Source organism: Salvelinus alpinus, chromosome 36, assembly GCF_045679555.1.
Source record: "Salvelinus alpinus chromosome 36, SLU_Salpinus.1, whole genome shotgun sequence".
NCBI lineage: Eukaryota > Metazoa > Chordata > Actinopteri > Salmoniformes > Salmonidae > Salvelinus > Salvelinus alpinus.
Window position 1 is genome coordinate 6422762 of NC_092121.1, and position 23373 is coordinate 6446134.

The following is a 23373-nucleotide window of genomic DNA, read 5'->3' on the forward strand; positions in this document are numbered from 1 at the left end:
ACCCTCCCCCAGATCCCATGACCGTCTCTGGGGCTAACACACTACTGAGCGAGACAAGGAGAGATTCATTTAGAACGAGATGATGATGAGTGTCAGTGTTCAGACTCCAGAAGAACCCGGCCGGGGCCTGGGCGGGTGCTGAGGCTGAGAGACTGGCAGTCAGTAAGAGAATCAGGACACTGCAGACACGGAGGCCGAGAAAAATGGAACTCTGTAAAAAGCCGGACTGTCTCCCTGCATCAGCGCAGCTCCGGGGTCCAGGACTACATGTTGTGAACGTGCTCGGGCAGCCTAACGATCCCTCAGACTGTGGCCGAGACCCCAGCCAGTATGGACAGACCCCAGGCTATAGGAGGCACTCCAGACACGCTGTCTGGCTGTGTGCACACCCGGTAGGGACACTTCTAGACTCACAAGGTTTTCAGTCACACACATACTCATTCACTGTGTGTGTGTTGCCTCAGTGAGCCCACATCTGGCTGCCACTAACTCAGTGTCCCAAACTGGGTCCTCGGGACCCTAAGGGGCTCACGTTTTGGTTTTTTGCCCTAGCCCTACACAGCTGATTCAAATAAACCAACCAATCATCAAGCGTTGATCATTTGAAGTCAGCTGTGTTGCGCGAGGGGCAACAACCAAAACGCAGAGTTTGGGAAACGCTACAATAACTCGATGCCTACGGTTAATTATTGACCTACTTGATGCAGTCTCTTTCACCACACTCAACCTCTTATGTTGGCCAGTGGGAAAAGCACAGCACTCGCTAAAGTATGCACTTAACACTCATACACAGACCACGTGTGGTGTGTGTGTGTGTGGATCTGCTGTAGTGTGCTTAAACAGACAGACACCGCCTGCCCGGCACCAAACCATTCTGAAATCCCTGACTGTGGAGAGCTGAGAGACTCAGAGCATTTTGGTAAAATGTTGACTCACTTGTTTCTGGACAGGAAGCACACACCCAGCTTGAACTGTTCATTTACACTTCGTCTGAACAGTCTCATCCCAAATCCTCCATCTCACACACAGGAGAACAGGAGAAACAAATCGCTCTGTACTCCTATTAATAGAGCCATAGTATTGAGAGCAACGGGTGTCCCAGTTCCGTAGACACACATACAGAGGACAGAACCTCAGGTGACTGACTCCACCATGGACCATGCCTCTGATCTGAGTCACAAATGGAGGCGACTGGATGGAGGAGAACAAAAAAAAACGCTCACCCATCGGACAACATGAATCAGGTTTTAAATATAATCCATTCCACATTTTGCCAGCCCGTTTAAAAAGGCCTAATCTCATTTCAGTGGGAAACCATTTCTAGACACTACCAGTGAATTACACGACTTGTTTGTCTGATCCGACAGTATCAGAAAGGCCTATTTGAATAAGATCAACTGACAGATCATCAGTGTTAGTCGTTGACGCCGTGTATTTGAATGAGCCTGTTATAAAACAGTGTCTGTAGAAAGGTCCAGTCAAGGCTGACAGGCGGTAGGCAGACTAGCGTGCAGAGAGTTCGCACTGTTGATACTGATGAGATAGCCAGGAGGGGGCTATTTGGGGGGGGGGGGGGGGGGGGGTTGCATATGTTTTTTTGCAGAGCAACAGTGCATGATGAGGCTTGTGCCTGTGGAGGTGTGACTGCATCAGCCAAGATGATGAGGAGTGGGGGAGTGGACATGATTCAGCTACATGGGAGGAGTCGGGTTTGACCTCTCAGCTTGTCTTAAAACGATGGTGGTGGTATCTCTGTTGGTTCCGAGTCAGATTGCATTCTGACCTTTGACCTAACTAAGACTGCACCCCCCCCCCCCCCATTACATTTTAGAGGTCCCCCATCATAACTTACTTTAGCATTCTAAGCGCATTTCCTGAAATTCTACACATTTCCAATTATATAGATCCATCATCTTTTCTACATACGGTATACATTTGCTTTTACTCGTGTCAGTTTACACTGAAAGCATTTCCCCCAATGTAATTACATTTTCTTTTTTTAAACAGTTTAGATTTAGTCAACCCGAAGGAAAAAAATGACCCAACCCAAGGATTTCAATGTCCGGGGAAAAAAACAGTCACGGATTAATACTATACACTGGGCGTTACGGATGAGGCACTCCTCTGTTCCTGAAAGGTCATATCATAAGTGTTTGCTAGATAGAACACAGAGCATCAGACAGCTGTGCTGGAGCCACAAAAATCTTCATCTTATCCCCCAGGGCTCTATTTTATAATAATATCTGGAGAGTGATTAGACCTAACCATAACCAAATATATATATATTTTTTTTTTATGTATGAAAAGGCACACAATTTGATCATCTAAAAACACACCTTGAAGGAACCTCACTGATGAGGTGAGCCTTCCTTTACCTGTTTATGCATGCTTTATATGGCTGCATTTTGTCCAGTCTTGTTCATTTGAATCCTCTGCCCTGCATTTACACAGAGCAAAATAAGCTACGGCTTGTATCTAGAAAAATCTGTACAAATGAAAGTCCTAAACCAAAAACCCAAGACTGTGACCTTTTATGATCTTTAACAAAAAAAACTTTATCGAGTTAGCTTATCGGCGCGTTCCGACATGTCAAGAGACGATATTTGAGCCGGGACAGGGGACAGACTTTTTGTTTTGTTCTTCTTTAGGACCTTGTGCTCGCTTCCCCTCCCCGAACCTGCCCTTCTTCCAGAGTTGAAGAAGATCACAGGTTTCTCTCTCTCCCTACTCTACCTCTGTGTGTGTCTGCTTTTCAAAGAGGAGAGGAACTTATCTGTGAGCTTCTTCCCTGCAAGGCCTTCACTCTACTTCCTTGCACACTGCCTGGGCTGCTGTCACACACATTTGAAGCCACAGAGCAGACGTATAGTGGTATGTATGTCACAATGAAATATTGATAAAGCATGCAAGAACCCTTGCAGAACGGGTTGCGGATAGGGAGAGAGAACGTCCATCGAAAAGAGAAGGAAAAAAAGCATAGGTACGAGTAACAGACACACGCAAAGGCACAGGGTAGAATATTGAGTACGTGATTACCTGTATACAGAATCTCCCACACAGGAAATCATTCCATCAATATAACAGAGACTCTCAGAACGCAGAAACATCATCATCATCTGTCTAGTACTTGCACACAGTCAAACAAATTCAGTCTTTCAAATAGGAATACACGCACACAGCCATGTTTCCAGGCTTGGTTCAAACAGTTTTGCATAGTGTGTACAGTCGGCACTCTGGTTATGAATAACCTACTATCTGGCAAAATCCCACCTCCTGCAGTTAACATAACCCTTACAGCGAGGCTCCAGGTCCTCAACAGCACTCAGCTGCTTCGATAGCTAGGAGGACCTGTCAAAAACCTCTGAGGCATAGTACTGCATTACTAACAGGCAACGTCCACATATTGAAAGCAAGACAGCTGAGTATGCCTAATCTCTTTAGTCTCACATAACATTCACTTCCTGTCTTTACACCTCATCCTCAGGTGCCCCCTCCTCCTGCAGATCCCAGCCCTGTCCCACTATAATGAAATGCAGGGCGGCAGACAAACAAGCGTCTGTGGCCCAGCTTCTCCACAGCACAGCCCCATACATTACACCAGAAGACAGTTTGTCAGGTAAGCAAGTATTCAGCGGCCGCCGAGGGAACCGCACACTGCAGCCTTGACTACCGTCACCTGAACCAGACTGGGGAAAAACTGCCGCCCTTCGCGGCCGGCCTCGTCTGGTTTAAACAAACGAGAAGGGCAGCCGGTGCCCAGGAGGGGAATAGGGAGGTTGTTTTCGTGTGTCTGAGGAGGAGAGCGCTGATGCGGAATAGCAGCTAAGACAGACAGACGCTCCCTGGGCTCAGAGTAGCAGGCTCTGCTCCTGTGTGTAGCTCAGAGGGGGAGACAGGCAGCACAGTAGGCCTCTGACAGAGCACATTTTTATGGGAGTGTCTGTCTGCCGGAATGTGCGCTGCTTTCGGCGCGATTTTCCAGAGAACACGGTTGCGGTTCTGCTTGTGTTCAGTAAATAGTTTGCATGAATGTGTAAGGTATTGTTTTATTTTGGGATCTACATTTTAATCCAAGGCGAGGGTTGTCAATTTCATCTACATCCTGTTGGACAACAACAACAAGGGCCTTCTTCTAGCACAACAGGGAGTATGACGAGTTCAAACCCATGGGCGTGCAGTGTACACAATTATTGGCATCTCTGATAATGTGCTCTATCGTCTCTCACCAGACGCTCCATCTATCGACCCAAACAGATAACACCCACTTACGGCGATCGGCTCCACAAGGCCTTCCCAATGCCCATTAGACAAATGATACGCTCGGCCCCGGCATCACTAGACTAGATTGTGTAGGAAATGCCCATGCATCCTTCTCTCACCACAAAAGGTGACCCCGCCCACATCCTCCACTAGATTAATGCGATGTGCTCCGTGCGCTCTGGCAGCAAAAAGAAGGACCACATGAGAATATATGATTATTATAGCCTTGGTCTATCCGGTGGGCAAAAAGAAGTGGCGACAGGGATTGTGTGGTTCAGTCTGATTGACGTGCCATAAAGGTAGTGTCGTTTCAGTTGGCCACAGAACAACATGCTGCAGAACGTGTTACTGCAGTACTGAGTGGCAAGAGACTAAACAGACAAGACCACGATAGTACAGTGACTGTTTTCTAATACACTCGCTAGGCTACGCATGCACACAAAGCCCACACAGATGGATGTTGTGATAGACATTGTGTGAACTTAAAAATGTTTAATAAAAAGTTAATTTCACTGAACGTGTGAAGCATGGCTCTGTTCCCTTGGTGTTTTAAATCTTCCACACCCTGATAGATTACACTTCCTTATCCGGGGTAGTTTGTGTGAGCTGCTAGCAAACACTGGATTTTGATAAGGCAATCTATTGCAACTGAACAACCCCAAACTATTGTTTCTACTTGGAAACAGCATCCTGAAAAACCAAGATGCTTAGCTTGAGTTAAATTGACAGGGATTTAAATTACACAGTGAAGTTTTGGCTATGGAATTGGCGATGGTAACGCATCACCCATGTTAATCTCTGGATTTGGGGAGAACTGAAACTAACATTAGCTAAATAACTTTGAAATCACGAACATACTAATTCATCTCTCTATCTAGCGTGGTAACGTTACGTTAACTGAAATCATCAATTTGGACTAACCTAGTAAGGTAGATTTTACAATACAATGTAGTAGTAGTTCATCTTTAGTGACCAACAAACTAGTTAATCATAATTGATCGTCGTATGCCATCAATCACAATCTGATACGGACTACTCTGATGTTCAGCTGATGGAAATGCTAACCACATTCCGGTCTTTGATAACGTTAGCTAGCTAGCCATACGTTAACGCAGCAAGCTAAAACTGGCTTGTTTGTGGTGAAAACAGGAAACGCTTCGTTCAAGAATTCAAATGTGAAAATCCAACGTGGCAAATGTAAAATTAAAAATCAGATAATTTAAACGACTAGTTAGCTAGCAAACCTAATTAGCTAACTAGCTAAACGTTCAACAAATCAAAGAGCAAGCTAGCTAACGTTACTAGTCTTTCACATTCACATACACACAGACAGGTAACGTGCTATCTAGCGAATGTTAGTTAGCCTACCTGCCCGGGCATCACAAATCATTAACAAACACGCTAAAGATAATTGTATTGATAATGGAATGTATAATACACAAACAGAAGAAGGTGACTGCGAATTCAAATGCTTAGTTGCAAATAATTTTTTTCTTACCTTGTCCAGACAATTCACTTTTTCCGTAGGGTACACGACTGTGCCACATCTGCCACACGACGGATTCATGTTTGAGGAATGCTGTTTAGCTGGATAAATTAGACGATAAAAAAATAACTGTCAAGTAAACGTGTTCTTCCCAAACAATACGGGTCGAGTTTGACGGCTGGATTTATCAAATCCCGGAGATTGTTGTCGTTCTAATCGCACAGCTGGCTGTCAGTACACGAACCAGACACGTAAAGCGCGGGCACGGCACCTCTCTTTCCAATGCCGCGCTCCCGAGGAGAAAGGAAAGGGGGCGGTTCCACAAGGAGACGCTTGATTTCAAAGGCGGCGTATATAATTGGATAAATCCTGTAATCAGATATCAATCTATGGAGATCGATCAGCGTATACTATATTTGATACTTAAATCCAACACAAATAGCAATACTCAATGATTTTAAGTTGGTTGATTCCATGGAATGCGGAACTAGATTTTTCACACCACCATCACTGGTCATCACTAGTTATCACAGCCACAAAGTCATAAACCCCGCCCATTTCTTCATTTTATCTTCTTAAAATGTGATTCTAAACCTAAACCCAACCTTAACCCTCAACTTAACCACACTGCCAAACTTATGTATAACCCTAATATTAAATTAAGACAAAAAATAAAATGTGTGTTTTTATGAGTTTTTTCGATAGAGACAATTTTTACTTTGTGGCTGTGCTATCCAGTGGAAACCACCATTACCGTGGAACAAGCGCACGAAAAATCGTGTACAATGACATATAGAAAAGGTATCTAGAATACACGCCAATGCTTTTTATTTCACATGATGATCATGACATCTGCTACAATCTGTATGTAGGCTGCTGTGAAGGCCTACATGGAATAATGGAATAAATAAATTTGGTTTGGGTGACATCTGCTGTCGCAAATCAGAATTGGTTTCACTGGTCGGGGTGCAGAAATTATAGGCCCACTACTTTTCTGGTTGACATAACAAATAAACATTATTCATTCAAATGCCTTTATTCTTTGAAAGTACTGTATTTCAAAACATGATCCTCAATCTGGGTTTAATTTACAAGGTCAAAGTCTTGTATGAAGAGCACTCTGCCGTTTTGAAGTCATTGAATTGCCTCTGAGCAATTTATTAAATACATTCTTGGCATATACAGTACCAGTCACAAGTTTGGACACGCCAACTCATTCAACAGTTTTTCTTTACTTGTACTATTTTCTACATTGTAGAATAATAGTGCAGACATCAAAACTATGAAATAACACATATGGAATCATGTAGTAACCAAAAAAAGTGTTAAACAAATCAAAACATATTTTAGATTTGAGATTCTTCAAAGTAGCCACCTTTTGCCTTGATGGCAGTTTTGCACACTCTTGGCATTCAAACATTAACTATACAATAATAAAAAAAAGTTGAAGAGTTGATCATTGAAGAACATCCACAACCGGTCTTCGTTCTTGTCATGGAAGTGCAGGGATACAGAATCCTTCATAGTGTTTTTTCCATGGATGCTGATAGTCATAATGTACCACAGTTTATTCCAGTTACACATCCCATGGAGGTGTGTGGTAAATGGTGAGATAGCAATCCGTACCTGCTGAGAAACTTGGATCTCATCCACACCCATACTGAACAAAGAAATTCTAGCAAAGCCTAAAAGTGGCCTTTTCTCATTTGTCCCTTTCCCTAAAACCTGAGTCGCGGATGTCTAAAAGAAAAGTAGAAGACTTTGTCCACCAAAAATTATATAAAATGCCACCCACTTTTTAGCCAACAAAGACAGGGACTATATTGAGGTGATTATTGAAAAATGAATGAACAGAAAAACATTATTTGTGTAATGGAGTAAGGGATGTGTGTGTAGCTCTAAGCTCACTCCTTCCTCTCCTACAAACTCATTTTTATCTCCTCATCATCCAGTTGCTCCTCAGTCCGGTCAGCACTGGCCAGCTTCCATGATGCCCTCCTTCTCATGACCTTCGACCACCACCTCTGCGTAGCTGGAGTGGAATCCCTGCTTCCTGAACTTCATGGATGGCCAGTAGCTGTTGCGTCGCTATTGAAATAAGATCATACAGTTCATTGTTTTAAAGGTTAAAGAGAATGGGAGGAGAAGTCTACATTGAACAGGACAGAGCTGGTTGAATGTGAGCCCTGTTAGTGTCACTAACCTGTAAGACGTAGAGGGGTGAAGCAGCAGAAGGATGAGAGTTGACGTAAAGAGCCAGCAGTGTCAGAGCCAGCAGTAGCACCAATGCAGCTACTACACCTGCTATAACTCCTGTGTGAGCTGACCCGTCGTGTTGTCTCGGGGGGCCTGTCTTCACGTCTAACCAGGAAAGAGAGACAATGTACAATCAAAATCCTGTAACATGGCTCCATACACACAATTCAAAGTGAATCAAGATCCCACCCACCTTTACCATTGTATAGAATCACACGTTTGGTTTCATCTGCAGGAAGCTCAAATGTAGGATCAGTTTGAATATTGAGCAGTTAGGACTCAAACTGCTTCCATTGTTATTTTCCTGAACTTCATTTCTGTGCAATTTCTTTGCATGTTCTGAGAACACATAGATTACTGTAGCAATAGAGCATTACTATGCAGGGCCTTCTAGCTCTGTTTAACGCTGCTGCATGCACAGTTGAACTCTGATACTCCGATATAAACCCTCCCAGGCACACTCATTTACACACTTGACTTACTCTCCGTGGCAGGGCCTTCTAGTAGGGGCCCCAGGGGAGTGGTGACCTCAGAGTCTGGGGGAACTGAAGGGTCAATGGAGCTGTCTGGTCTCCCCATGGAATAATCCTCACACGTAACATCTTTGGCCTGTCCATATAATGGATGGGAAATGTGGTTTTAACAGAGGAAGCTGAGACTGTGATTTACATTTGATGTACAGTACATGTCAAGTATGTGAACGTTCATTGACATTGTCCAATTCTACCTGTTCTGAACAGGCGTAGTCCAGCCACTCCTGCCTGTGTCTGTCCATTCCGTCTGAGCACCTGAAACAGACACAGATGTCAAACACAAAGAAACAAGGACTCCTTTATTCAGATAGTGACCTTACACTCCTCTCCTGCTCACCTCTGGAGGACGTTGCACCAGGTACAGCCAGAGGTTAGGTTGGACGAGAGGCAGAGTTCACAGCTGTCATGCTGCAGACAGGCTGGACAGAGAAGGGAGAGACAGAGAGACCTGGGTTTTGATTCTGCAGCGACATGATTGGCGTTAACATTATACTAAGCGGTGCCTGTGACTGGTTATTGAGGATGAAATGTCTGAGAGGACTGTATGGGGGATAGAGATTGCTGCTTACTAGGCAATGCAGTGAACTCAAAGGCAGAGTTGTTGGTGATCTTAGTTGTATCGATGTCCACCCGATGGTACTCGTAGAGCCGACGTTGGGCATCTATGTGAGAGATATCATTTCAGATCATTTTAGCAAAAGTCTTTGACATCAAAGATTTGCCAACCTGGATAACTGTGGGTTAGGGTTAGGGAACCCTTTTGTGCTAACCTGAGGATTGAGGGGATGGCAGGTTTACCATGAATGCATCTGACAACCCTGCCTTCACTTGGTGCTCAGCAGAACTTATCACCTCCACTGGCAAAGGTATCTGACAGAGCAAGATTGACAGGTGGAGAAGAATGCACAGAGAAACAGAAAAGTGTGACTGTGTTATTAAGATGGAATACATTAAAATCAAAGACGTGTTAAACAAGATTCATAAGTGTGCATGTTGTAAGTCTCTCTCACATCTCTGTAGCTGAAGGTGATGGTCCCTGTGAGGTGCAGGGCAGCCTGGAAGGTGTATGCCCCCTCTGCTTCCCTCCCATGGAGTCTCACCCGCTCCCACTGCACCACAAACACCTCACCTGTGGTCAGTACAGGACAGGTCACACAGAGGTCAACCAAGGGTCAAAAGTCAAATAACAAGCGCTGTCTGAATGTTACTCTATGGCTCACCATTGTCCAGGTACTGCACAATAGACTCCTTGGAGAAGCTGGGGTCAAAGTTGGCCATGAGGGGGGCGATGTACTGTGTTGCTGTCAGCATGCGGTGTGTGACCTCTCCCATGAAAATGAACCCTGGGGAAGGTCAGAGGTCAGGGTTCTGTGGAGATGCATGGCAAGTGGCAACTGGTAGTTACAATAGTTCATTCCTTCTAGGCTTGACGTAAGTAACAAGCAGGGAGTAGAAAGGAAGCATTATGATAAGTGGCTCCATCTGAGTTTGAACAACTTGCCATGTGTCGGAAGAATAATGAAATGTACCTCCTGTTGCTATGGTAATCTGCCTCAAGTAATGTCCGTAGAAGGGGAAGTCAAATGAGAGGGCGACCTTCTGGAATACGAGGAAGAGAGAGAGGGAGGGAAATGAAATGCGCGTGCGTGCACGTGCGTGCGCGTGTGTGTGTATCTGTGTGTATGACTCACCGCAGCCTGTCTGTGTGTGTTGGACAAAATGCCATGCATTCTGACTTGGCCTTGCTCTAGGTCGTTTAGATCTACCCAGAGTTCATCTGTGCGCTGGTCATCAGGGCCAAAACTACGCCATGAGTAATACCTACCAGCGTCCTCCTGTTATAGAAACAGTAGAGGTGAGTGCAAGAGGGGAAGTTGAGGGATGAGACGGGAGAGATAGAATAATGGTGTGAGAAGGGGTGGAGAGGAGATGTTATAAGGAACAGCAACAAGCAACATTTGAATGCAGGCCCACACAAACAAACAAACACACACTCTACATTGAGTTCCAGTCTCCAGTTTATTACATAGTAGTTTAACAAGAGAGGGATACTACATATAAAGAATGCAGGGTGCATACTAAATAAGTGAAGGGGATACGCTTTTAGAAACCTTAGGATATCCTTGAATGTCTTGGACTGTACATTTCAGCAGCAAGGTTGAAATGATTCACTGCAATTTGCTTTGATCTACATTGTTCAACTCTTTTCAATATACCCTCTGCAGTCTAATGCGGTTCAACATTGATTTGTTTTGTCTAAGGCCAGCAGGGAGCAGTATTCTACCACCACAACTGGAACAAGCAAATCTCGCATTGACATACTGTACGTACACATCTTGCCCACACTAGTGTGTTGTTGGACCACTGCCCCAGCGCCACTCACCACTAAGTGTGTCATGTTGTCTGGTAGGGTGTCAATGGTCAGTCCTCCTCCCAGTACTTCCCTGGCCACCCTGGCGTCACCCAGCCACGGCTCTCTGGGGGTCCTGTGTGATGGCTTCTCATGTCCATTCACATGATACCGCATCTCTGTCCAAAACACAGTGAGTCAATGACACAGATCAAGTCAGTGTCAGTCAGAAGATCCATGTTTGAACCCACTCGGTCAAATTATAAACAAATCAAGCATTTGCTTTAGGCAGAGTTGGGGAAGATTCTCTGAAAATATTTAACCAAGCAACCAATTACTTCTCACTGGTAGAAGTTAAGCTACACTCAAGCTAGCCTTAAGAAAAATATAGTTTACTCAACTAAAGTTACTTTGAAAAAGTAGTTCACTACATCAAAACTACTACTGTTGTCAGATGTCAACAGAATGTGTAATTTAGCCCATTAACACAAATCATTTTAAAGTGGTAATTAGGCAGGTCTAATGCTGAAAAAAGAAAGGACATTCTTGCCTACATCACCCAGATTTTCTTTTAGCAAAAAAGAAGTGTGTAGTTCAGTAGTTAGCTACACCCATGGCAGAAAAAAAGTAATTCACTTCTGAAAACACTACCAAGATTAGAATTATGTTCAACTACCACCAAGCTACTGCAAAATGTAGTTAAATTACTAGTTGAACTACATGTAGTTCACTACTACTGCATAGCCCTGAACCGGGTGTGTATTACTCAATGCAATGGTTTGGATATTGTGGGCTGAAAGTGAACATAGCATTAACATAGTATCTCTGGCCATGAGGGAATGCTGACATGCATTTCAACTTCTGAACTCCTTTTTTCAGAGTTCCTACACCTGCACCTGCATGCACCCACGCATGCACGCGCACACACACACACACACACACACACACACACACACAAACACACACACACACACACACACACACACACACACACACACACACACACACACACACACACACACACACACACACACACACACACACACACACACACACACACACACACACACACACACACACATTAAAACGTGTGATGGCTGGACCACAGTCTAATCACAATACAACAAACTAGAAAGGCCTTGAGGATTTCTTGTTTTGTCTGCCACTTTGCTTTTCTCTCCTCCTCCTCCTCCTCCTCCTCTCCTTGTCTTGCATATCCCATGGACTGCAATGTTCTGTCTCTTGGCACCAAAGTTGTGAGCCGTTCCCAAAGCTACTAACAACACAGCATATGTTCCACAGCATTCTGCTAAAACATGATCCAAACAAATAACTCAATGTGGATTTGAGATCATCTGGGATTAGGAGGGACAAATCTCTGAGGACCTCCGTTGTTATCAGATAACACACGTCCCCACATCACTCTGCTTGAGGCCACAATGCATCTGGTTATACTGCTTCGCAGGCCGCAGCCACATAGGGATTTTCTGTCCGGAAATTACCGAAATTACCGATTCGACAAGAATGCATATAGGATTTTATCCGTTTTTTATTTCTCTATGTGTGGCCTTAGCCTCATTCAGGTTTTGTATGCACATTGTGATGTAGAGCCCCCCCCACTGGACATTTTGTTTTGTTTTGTTGCATCTGGTTGGTTGTCTTCTAAAGTACTTTGAGCAGGGGGCGGGGAGCAGGGAGTGTTTTTGTTCGGTTTGGGACAGTTCTCAGTGCAGTGCAGTTGCTGTCATTTTTGTTTTTGTTTGTTTATTCTGGCCCTGCATGGCAATTGCTTGTGAGTTATTGAGATGGTTAGTTGCCAGTTCATCTAGCTAAGTCAGGAGGTGTTTGACATGAGTGGCGCTGGAGATGTTGTCTATGTGTGGCGCTGGAGATGTTGTTGTCTACGCTAGCTACATTCCATTGCTAATTCTGCTGGCCTTTCGCCATCCAGTGTCATACAGATGCTGGCTAGCAATGTTTGCAACATCCAAGCCTTCTCGTTTATATGTCAGCAGTGTTGTGTTTTATGTGCACAGAACATTGTACGTGCATTCTATCTTTTATAGTGCACTTCTGTATAGAATACAGTTGCGAGATAAAGTTGTATATCAAGCTTTATCTTGAAAACTTGACTGTTGACATGCACGTTTTTGGGGGATTGTATTCATTGCACTAATGATCAAAATACTAAAATATACGTTTTGAGTGAACTATACCTTTACAGCTAGAATCCTTAGTTGCTACATCAATTTTTGGACAAATTAACGATATATAGCCATTACATCCTGAAGAATATAACTTATAAATACCTCATGAGTATAGTTCAACTGTTGTACCCCATCAGAAACTAACATACAAGCTTGTTTTACTCCAATGTCGGTACATAATGGAAATGCAAACCACCAATATCGTGTAGCCTCAAAACATAGTTACAACTATACTTTTGATATCATAGATGGTCAGTCCTTGCATCCATAGCTCTGACTATGAATTTGAGAGTGGTTACATTTCTCTAGGCCCATTCCTCAGCTTTCAGAATATAAAACATGTGGTAAGAGGTCAACTTGAAATAAGCTCGGCAAAAAAAGAAACGTCCTCTCACTGTCAACTGCGTTTATTTTCAGCAAACTTAACATGTGTAAATATTTGTGTGAACATAACAAGATTCAACAACTGACACATAAACTGAACAAGTTCCACAGACACGTGACTAACAGAAATGGAATAATGTGTCCCTGAACAAAGGGGGGGGGGGTCAAAATCAAAATTAACAGTCAGTATCTGGTGTGGCCACCAGCTATATTAAGTAATGCAGTGCATCTCCTCCTCATGGACTGCACCGGATTTGCCAGTTCTTGCTGTGAGGTGTTACCCCACTCTTCCAACAAGGCACCTGCAAGATCCCGGATATTTCTGGGGGGAATGGCCCTAGCCCTCACCCTCCGATCAAACAGGTCCCAGACGTGCTCAATGGGATTGAGATCCGGGCTCTTCGCTGGCCATAGCAGAACACTGACATTCCTGTCTTGCAGGAAATCAAGCACAGAATGAGCAGTATGGCTGGTGGCATTGTCATGCTGAAGGGTCATGTCAGGATGAGCCTGCAGGAAGGGTACCACATGAGGGAGGAGGATGTCTTCCCTGTAACGCACAGCGTTGAGATTGCCTGCAATGACAAGAAGCTCAATCCGATGATGCTGTGACCCACCGCCCCAGACCATGACGGACCCTCCACCTGAAAATCGATCCCACTCCAGAGTACAGGCCTCGGTGTAACGCTCATTCCTTCGACGATAAACGCAAATCCGACCATCACCTCTAGTGAGACAAAACCGCGACTCGTCAGTGAAGAGCACTTTTTGCCAGTCCTGTTTTGTCCAGCGACGGTGGGTTTGTGCCCATAGGCGACGTTGTTGCCTGGTGAGGACCTGCCTTACAACAGGCCTACAAGCCCTCAGTCCAGCCTCTCTCAGCCTATTGTGGACAGTCTGAGCACTGATGGAGGGATTGTGCGTTCCTGGTGTAACTCGGGCAGTTGTTGTCGCCATCCTGTACCTGTCCCACAGGTGTGATGTTCGGATGTACCAATCCTGTGCAGGTGTTGTTACACGTGGCCTGCATGTCTGTCCTTTCTCCCTGTAGCGCTGTCTTAGGCGTCTCACAGTACAGACATTGCAATTTATTGCCCTGGCCACATCTGCAGTCCTCATGCCTCTCTGCAGCATGCCTAATGCACTTTCACGCAAATGAGCAGGGACCCTGAGCATCTTTCTTTTGGTGTTTTTCAGAGTCAGTAGAAAGGCCTCTTTAGTGTCCTAAGTTTTCATAACTGTGACCTTAATTGCCTACCATCTGGATTTGGATTTTTACGAATTATCTTTGAAAGACAGGGTCCTGAAAAATGGACGTTTCTTTTTTTGCTGAGTTTACTGACAAATTTTATTTTTTGTTATCTGCATTGGACTATTTTGTCTATTATCATACAGTACATCTCAGTTATTATCAGCGTCATCATTACATTAATCGTTTTTTTCTGGTGAACTTCCCTGCCTGATCCAGACTTCAATGTTGCGCAACTTTTAGGAATACTTCGTCCTACTCTGAAAGATGGGGTGTGTTCATGACGTCACACGTACTATATAAATCTCACCGCACGTGTTTTTTTTTTCAAACGGAGTGTCTCTTCTAACCCTAAATTTGGTCGCCTTCCTGTACTACATACGTTTACTGTTTTGTCTCTTGCTTTCAGTAGACGACAGGAAGTTTTCGAATATCGGTAGGCATATGGCAAACAAAAAAAGCAAAGAGATTCACTCTGTGACGCTCACTCTTCCCGGTGGAATCACCATGAACGTGCCGTGGTCAGCATGGCTGCCGCGAAGAGTTCGTCTCTGCTGCTCTGGTAATTTTCTCTGGAAAGAACTTGTTGAGCAGATCAAACTGAGCTGGATAACAGGCGGATCTAAATGATGTTTCTGGTCGAAAGTCCGTGCTCAAACATTTTCAATCTTTTACCAGTTAATCTTTTACCAGTTGTGAAATGTGCAGTCTGTTCACGTTTGAATTTGCTTGCTAGATCAGAGGGAGAGAGATGTTCGTTATTTTCGGATACCGTGTGTGATAAAACTCCGACTCAGAACACGGCTTTTTTTGTTACCAGATTTTGTTGTTGCACTAACTGGGTGGAATCAATTCTGACTGGCACAGGCATGCGTTGTATATTACCAGCGCCCTTACTGAATCAAATCACTAAATTCATGATAACTCTTCAGAACGTTTAGGTATAGTTAACCCTAAATTGAAGAAGGCTGTGTCACATCCGGCCGTGATAGGGCTGCGCACAATTGGCCCAGGGTAGGCCGTCATTGTAAATAAGAATGGTTTCTTTACTGACTTGCCTGATTTAAGTAAAAATTATCTGGTGCTTGACTAACACTAGGCAACCGTTTGTGTACATGTGGCTTGTTTCTGACAAATCTGAAAAGAAGCCTATGTTTAGCATATAAACAGAAACCAAACACTGAAATAGCCTGCAAGTGGAATGTGTAGAGGGAGCTAGGGGGGTGTAGGGAGCAGGGCTGTAGTTGGCCATCTCTGATCAGTTAAGTGGTCTAGAATAAAACGCTCAAGGCCATCGGTACTTAAATCACTGGCTAATCACCAAGACAACAAGAGGAGCCTGAGGAGGGCAGGAGGTGGAGGAAGAGATGTCACTTCCTAGTCGTAAAGGACTGTTGTGGTAAAGAGTCACGCTTCCATCCAGACTGTTTTGCATGTGCTCTGTCCCCCCCCGTCCCTCCATCTCAAATAGACTCAGGAAACCAGGGGTTTATCATTCCATCATATTTGTAAATCATAAATGTCTTATTTTATTGCCATTATCATTTGACATTCTTACATGGTACACTCTGAATGGCTCTAGCAGATGTCTATTTCAAAGGAAATGTTCAGATATATATATATTTCACTAAAACATAATGACCACCATGTACAACTGGATGTATATAACTGATATAGATCCTATAAATCACTGTTCAATTCCTATGCGTTCTATAGCCTGGTCCCAGATCTGTTTGTGCTTTTGCCCTGCTCCATTGTCAATACAAACATGTGTTTGGTAGTCCGCAGCGAGTATTTGAACCAGCAACCTTTTAGTTATTGTCCCAACACTCTTAACCGGTAGGCTACCTACTGCCTGCTTGGCAAGAGAGCAGAAACAAACCGACTAGCACCAAGGCTAGTAATTATATGGCATAACCCTACAGACTATTATACCCAGAGCAGGGGGAGACCAATTAAATACATCGAGAGGCTTCAAGTCGAGATCAGGAGTATATAGAGGGCTGTGAAGGGGGAGATAGGAAATGGAGGGGACTAAAGGACAATTAAAAAGCTAAAAGTGTGTGAGAGGCCAATGATAGTGGGTAGTGTCACGAGGGAGATTTGTTTTGTATCTTTGCTCTTCTTTTTTGAGGAAAAGTACAGGGACAGTCTGCAAAATAAAATATAAAAAGTCTAATTGGATCTTTGGTGTCACGTTTTCCCCATAGACGTATGCGTTTGCCTGCACTGCAGCATGTTTCTGGTGATGTGAAACGTATAGGACCGTTCTATTTCTATGGCTACAACACCCAATTCTCTTGTGAACCCAGTTTCAGCACAGTACTACAATCCAGGGTCGTCTCCCCAGATGGGAGAGAGAACACAGAATCAGTTTGAAGAATGAGGCACGTGTGACTATGGTGTTTGAGAAGGTCTGTTTTTAAAATCAGCAGGCGTGGGTGATATTTTACATTTACATTTAAGTCATTTAGCAGACGCTCTTATCCAGAGCGACTTACAAATTGGTGCATTCACCTTATGATATCCAGTGGAACAACCACTTTACAATAGTGCATCTAACTCTTTTAAGGGGGGGGGGGGGGGTTAGAAGGATTACTTTATCCTATCCTAGGTATTCCTTAAAGAGGTGGGGTTTCAGGTGTCTCATATCATAGGTGTGATATATCATGTATTGCAGTGGCGCCCAAACTTTTTAACTCTGGGCCCCCCCTACCATCATTGGCGAACGTCCTGTTGTTTGCTCATGTGGTATCTGAGTGACTCAAGCATTACAACAAAATCAATGGGCAAAAAAATTGACCTAAACAACGTTAGCTAACATGGGCTAGTTGATCTGGACATTTCTGACAAGTTATAAATATCTCTCTAAGGTCTGCGATGACTGACACGGCAAGAGGAAAACTGCACATGCACTACCCAATTTGGTGCGTTCTGCTATTACAACTTTTAAAAGTAAGTTGAAAGCCCAACTGACTCCCCCCCCCCCCCCCCCTTGCCGACCCCTCGGCCCCACAGTCTGGGAACCACTGATGTATTGGAATGCCTGATGACAGAGGACAAATAGGATATGACAAGTGAGAATACCATTATAACATAAACACCTCTTCTGTTAGAATATAAGGCTCACACGGGGTGTCTGGCCTGCTTTATCACAGGCAACTGTCACTTTACACCATGTGTATTCTACTATTATAATTCTCAACAGTAAGTTGAGACCCCGACTGAGTTCCTAAAAATATATATATATTATTTTGTACTGGTCCACGGGCCTGCAAAAAGGGGGCCTGGCCCCCAGCTGCCCATCCCTGCTTTACATTGACACATACTGCATGCACACACACCCACTCAACAGCTGCAGTGGTAATTGTAGGGTCAGACCCACAAGAGAAACAACCACCATACAGACTGCCCACAGAAAGTGACTGTGAAGAGTCTGAAAACCTTGCGTGCAGCTAATCAAGCAAATTGTCCTCACATTATAACTTGGACACATTACTAATATCATTCAAATAAAATTGATGCCACCTAGTGGGTGGCATAAAGCACAACCTGCATGATAAAACTGATAAGGCAGCAAGAGTTATGCTGAAACAAGATTTTCAATTCTGAAAAAACTCCAAGATCTCTTCTATGAAAACAAGAGAGCAGTGATGACCTTACACTTCCTCTGTTATGGTGAAACCCAATCTCTCAGTGGATGAGGGAAAAGGAATTAATTCTGGTTTTCATTGTATGATAAGACAAAGCCCATAACGAACTAAGTCAGGCATCTCAATGAAGATCAGGGCTGAACCATGTCTTATTCCCCAATGCCAACATCACGCCTCATCATCCAAGAAATCACTTTATTTAATTCTGACAAAGAATCGTTAAAGGGCAATTCCACCACTTTTCAACCTAATTTTCATTATTTCCAGCACAATACGTTGTCGACATGTGTGAAGACGGCGCATTTATACACTTTGTAGAAGAAAAATGTAAAGTTAAAAAGTCATCAAAAGTTGAAAGATTTTAAAAACTGCGATTTTTCAAACATTTCACTGTGACACGGCGAGCAAGAAAATACCCCCCCCCCCCCCCCCCTCTGGCTAGAAACAAGGTTTGAAAAATCCCTGTTTTATTTTGTTTCTTTTAATCCTACTCTGTGATGTCAGAGGAGAAGCACATTTTAGGGCCTTTTCTTCTTATCTCTTTAACCCCAGATCATAGAAACGTGATGGTAACACGTATGTACCCCCTGGCATGGTGCTGGAGATAATGAATATGTGGTTGAAATTGTGGTTAGGATTGTGGGTTCTTTTTCTCCCTCCCTGCCTCTCTATCCTTACTTCACGGATTCTTCTGTTCTCCCGGGACTTGCCAGAAGTGTCTGTATAGATGTCACAATGACCCTTGCTGTTGCCGATGAAAATCTCCACGACAGCGAAATCACATCTATGGAGGTCATCCACACAGATATTTAGTATATCCAGATTTATCCTTTCCATTTTTATTCTGTTCAGGCTTGGCCCCAGTATGGCTGCACCAGACACAAGTCGTTTGTTAAGTGAAATTCTCAACAGGACAAAGAACAGAGAGCCAAGCGCTGAGGTCAGCAGCCTCACAATTCATTTTCATCCCTCAAGCTATGTTTTCATAATATGCGTTAGCTGCTGCAGATAGCTCTCAAGGGGTAGCTCCACTTGATCCTATATCAAACAGCTTTTTTACACTACAAGTAAAAAAATAAATGATCTAATTTTATTCTGTGTAAGATAAACACGAAAAGCAATTAATTCAGCTCAGTGAAGAGCTGTTGCTGTTTTGAAGGTGGTAGGTAGTATCAGGGAAGAGCATTTAAAACAATAAATCATTCAATTTGATGCTGTGTAAGATAAACACGAAAAGCAATTAATTCAGCTCAGTGAAGAGCTGTTGCTGTTTTGAAGGTGGTAGGTAGTATCAGGGAAGGAGAATGGGATGCATCTTCCTTTCCCATATTGGAGCAAACCAAAGGTCACGAAGGGAATACACTCAGCAAAGAGTACTAGGTGAAGGGAAATAAAATATGAATTTGGGAGCAGAGATTTGGCCAATAAGAGGCTTACAGGATTTATTGAGACGTGAGGAGGTCATCGAAAGAGGAGTGCAGTGGTAGTGACAAATCTAAGTACTCAGTCTCTAATAAAAGGCGTTATATGGCTAGGAGGAGAAACACATCACGATGCATCCCCCTCCATCGGTCTACCAGCATTCCTGTCACACCCCAAGCACTCAGAAATGCATATACTTTCGAAAACGCGTACATACAAACACACATGTAATATGTCATTGTTGTACTGTATGTGTGTCTACAGTTTTGGTCAATGTTGTGTTAGTGTATGTAAGTTGTTTTGTCTGAAACTTTGTTCCTCCTGCTGCTGTTGGACCAGGTGTCTCTTGAAAAAAACAAAACGATTTTTATCTCAATGAGAAAAACATGGATAAAAGAAAAACATGATTCATCAAGCTTTTTGCCTACATTCCTCAACAGTTTTTTCTCTCTGTCTGTTCACCTCTCCTTTCCCACCCTGGACTGCCTGACTTTTAGGCTGGGAGCAGAGTGGCAGGGAGAAACATGTCCAAATCTAATTTTAGGCAGAAGCAATGCTGTTTTGTGGGTTGTTGTTCTGAGTCATTCTGGAACATGGTGTTTTTTTATGGTTACACTTTCATTGCAAACTAGGTCACTAACTTTTCTGCACAAACAAAAAGTATAAGGGTATGCCAAACACAATCATGAACCTGCACCGTTTTCCATTTATAAGTAAGTTAGTAAAAACAATGTCTTCAAAGATATCTCTATGTAGGTCATGGAAGCCATGAGATATAAAAAAAAATTATGCCATTACACACACACATCTTTTTTATGTTAAATACAAAAGTTATTATTCCATGTGATCATAAATTGCTGTGACATGTTAGGATGGAAGCATGAGAGAGCCAGGTGGACAGATGTAAATGGCATATATTATGTAAATAAAGGATGATTCTGGGATTTAAAAAAAAAAAGTAGAGAAGAGTCTGGATGAGGTTACTATTGTACGGCAGAAAGTACAACACCTGATTGACCTGGAGAGAGGCAGTGCGAAGCATTGGAAGCTGCTGAGGGGAGGACGGCTCGTAATAACGGCTGGAACAGAGCGAATGGAATGGCATCAAACACATTGAAACCATGTGTTTGATATATTTGATACCATTCCACTAACTCCACTCCAGCCATTAAGACAAGCCCGTCCTCCCCAATTTAGGTGCCACCAACCTCCAGTGTAATGAAGAGAGTGATGCATGGGGAAAATGAGGAGGGAAGCAGGGAGGAGACAACAGGTGAAAAAAGGTGATGAAGTACAGTGAGAAAAGAGAATCAGGATGGAAAACACAGGAGCGGTAGGGGAGAAAGAAAAGCTTACCTGTTTGTTGCTGAGCCCAAACTCTCCCCAACTCTGCCTGGGAGAAACAGATGAGTAGCAGGGCACTGAGACACATGTTGTTCAGCAACAACAAAAACACAGCTCTTTCCCTCTCACTCTTCCTTCTTCTCTCTTCTCTTTCAACTACATGGTTTCTCCTGGTCCCAGTCACCCTGTAGCTCCCTCTCCCCCCTCCCTCACATGCTCTCTCCCCTTACACACTCTCTCTCTCCCTATACAACACCCCCTTAAAGATGTTCTTCCGTTGCCATGGTGATTACAAAGACAGAGGGATGATAAGGCGTAGCAGCTGAGGAGATGAAAGTGTTCTCTCGCTCTCCCTGCATGTCCTGCCTCTCTCACGTTTTCTATCCATCCTCTTTGCTTTGATGTGCCCCACTCTCTGTCTCTCTCCCTCCATATTTTGACTGGGATGCTAGTGAAATCATCTGGAATCACAGTGGAGCCCTCTCTCTTATCTCTGAGGGAACTCAATAGCAGAAGAGTACATGCATGCCATGGCATCTCCTAGCCTTGGACAATGATATAGTCTCTCTCTGTGTTCATACACGGCTGCTGCAGAGAATTAAATGAATGCAGTAAAAACAGTAGAATCTCTTCACGGAATCTGTCTATTGACCTTCTGGTTATAAACTGAAGAACAAACCGTTAACAGCACTTCTAACCATACAGCCACCATACCAGATCATTACCACAATGACATTTACAGGTACTGTCCATTAGCACTTTAGTTTTGGTATTCCATGCCCGCTGCTATGAATGTTTATTTGGTCAATAAAAACAACCATATTGTCTTGAGTATTGAGCATACATTTTGTGGGTCATATGAAAAAGGGGCACGTCTTGTTTTGTTTGGCTATGGTTTCATTTCCAGGCACATGCGATAACAGTTTTGTCTGTTATGCGGTTCAAATAAGCGTTGCTTTACAAGCACTGTGTGGTTGTCTCCACCATCACTCCGCTTCTCTCTCCGCTGTTTCATTACAATCAGTTCCACTTCGAAGAATCAGGCTAGAGAACGATGGCGAGGAAATGACTTTACTACAAATGTAGCCTACATACTCGGGCTAGGGGTATATTTAGTAGGGCATGATACTCAGAATGTCATTGAACATTGGAATGTTACAATAGAACTGACTATTCTCTTGCACATTGAAAAGATACATCTCGGTTTTACTGTAAACAAATGTATATAAGCATGTTCTGAATAAGCTCCCACAATTTAATTTGCTTACACTGGTCTCTACTGGTCATCTGGGGAATTACAACATTATTAGAGGGAGAGACTTGATTTGTAAATGACTCACATTATACTGCGGTCGGTATGTGTTCAGGCTTTTCCACGAGTCAGTCAGATTCAGAGAGGTCAATAACATGTTGGATCTGGATGTAAAAATACAAACTTCAGAAGAATGTTCTGCTGTTCCAGTGTCATTCGTTTCAACCCAAACTATTTCTCATATTCAGCTCCTCTCCTGTATTACAAACACCCTCTCAGTTCTGTAATCTTTCCCTCTCATTTAACACAGCTCTCTCTCCATCGTCCTCATTCCCTTTTTTTAAAATTGCCTTTTTTTTTATACCTCCCTCCTCTCTTTTTCTCTTCCCCGGCACCCAGTCTCTCTCCCTGGGACCCAGTCTCTCTCCCTGGGACCCAGTCTCTCTCCCTCTACATTTTTCTGTGTATATCTTTCATGCGTCTGTACATCTGATCCTCCTGTGCTCTGCAGCCAGCTGGGTAAATATTGGCTCTGTGTTCTGGATGCGGTGCGTTTGTTACTGAAAGTAATCAGATTATGTTACAAAATGTGGGTAATCCAAAAGTTACGTTACTGATTAACAATTTTGGACAGGTAACTAGTCAATTACATTTAGAAAGTAACCTACCCAAACCTGCACACACACACACACACACAGCGGTCTAAGGCACTGCATCTCAGTGCTAGAGGCGTCACTACAGACCCTGGTTCGATTCCAGGCTGTATCACAACCGGCCGTGATTGGGAGTCCCATAGGGCGGCACACAATTGACTCAGCGTTGTCCGGGTTAGGGTTAGGCCGTCATTGTAAATAAGAATTTGTTCTTAACTGACTTGCCTAGTTAAATAAAGGTTAAATAAAATAAAACACACACTTTATAATTACATAAGAGGTGAAGCAATGTTCTAGTAGCACTAACCTATAAAACACTTACTC

At 43.5% G+C, this 23373-nt stretch overlaps 2 protein-coding genes across 2 annotated transcripts in view; both read right to left on the reverse strand.

Moving 5' to 3' along the window:
* Positions 1–6037, reverse strand: part of LOC139565285 (LIM and SH3 domain protein 1-like) — a 36056-nt gene extending 30019 nt beyond the window's left edge. The window contains exon 1 of the mRNA XM_071385486.1: positions 5759–6037. Within this exon, the coding sequence (XP_071241587.1) occupies positions 5759–5827 (69 nt within the window). The 5' untranslated portion in view covers positions 5828–6037. The remainder of the gene's footprint in view (positions 1–5758) is intronic.
* Positions 6038–7586: 1549 nt separating this feature from the next.
* LOC139565205 (plexin domain-containing protein 1-like) lies at positions 7587–22661 on the reverse strand. Its single transcript, XM_071385358.1, has 14 exons — positions 22485–22661; positions 21157–21193; positions 10919–11064; positions 10227–10370; positions 10065–10134; positions 9756–9878; positions 9546–9664; positions 9306–9405; positions 9105–9197; positions 8873–8954; positions 8730–8790; positions 8485–8611; positions 7950–8107; positions 7587–7834 (listed from the first exon to the last, which is right to left on the reverse strand). Exons 1-14 carry the CDS (start codon positions 22551–22553, stop codon positions 7715–7717), a joined length of 1449 nt encoding a protein of 482 aa, XP_071241459.1. The 5' UTR covers positions 22554–22661; the 3' UTR covers positions 7587–7714.
* Between the last annotated feature and the right edge of the window lie 712 nt (positions 22662–23373).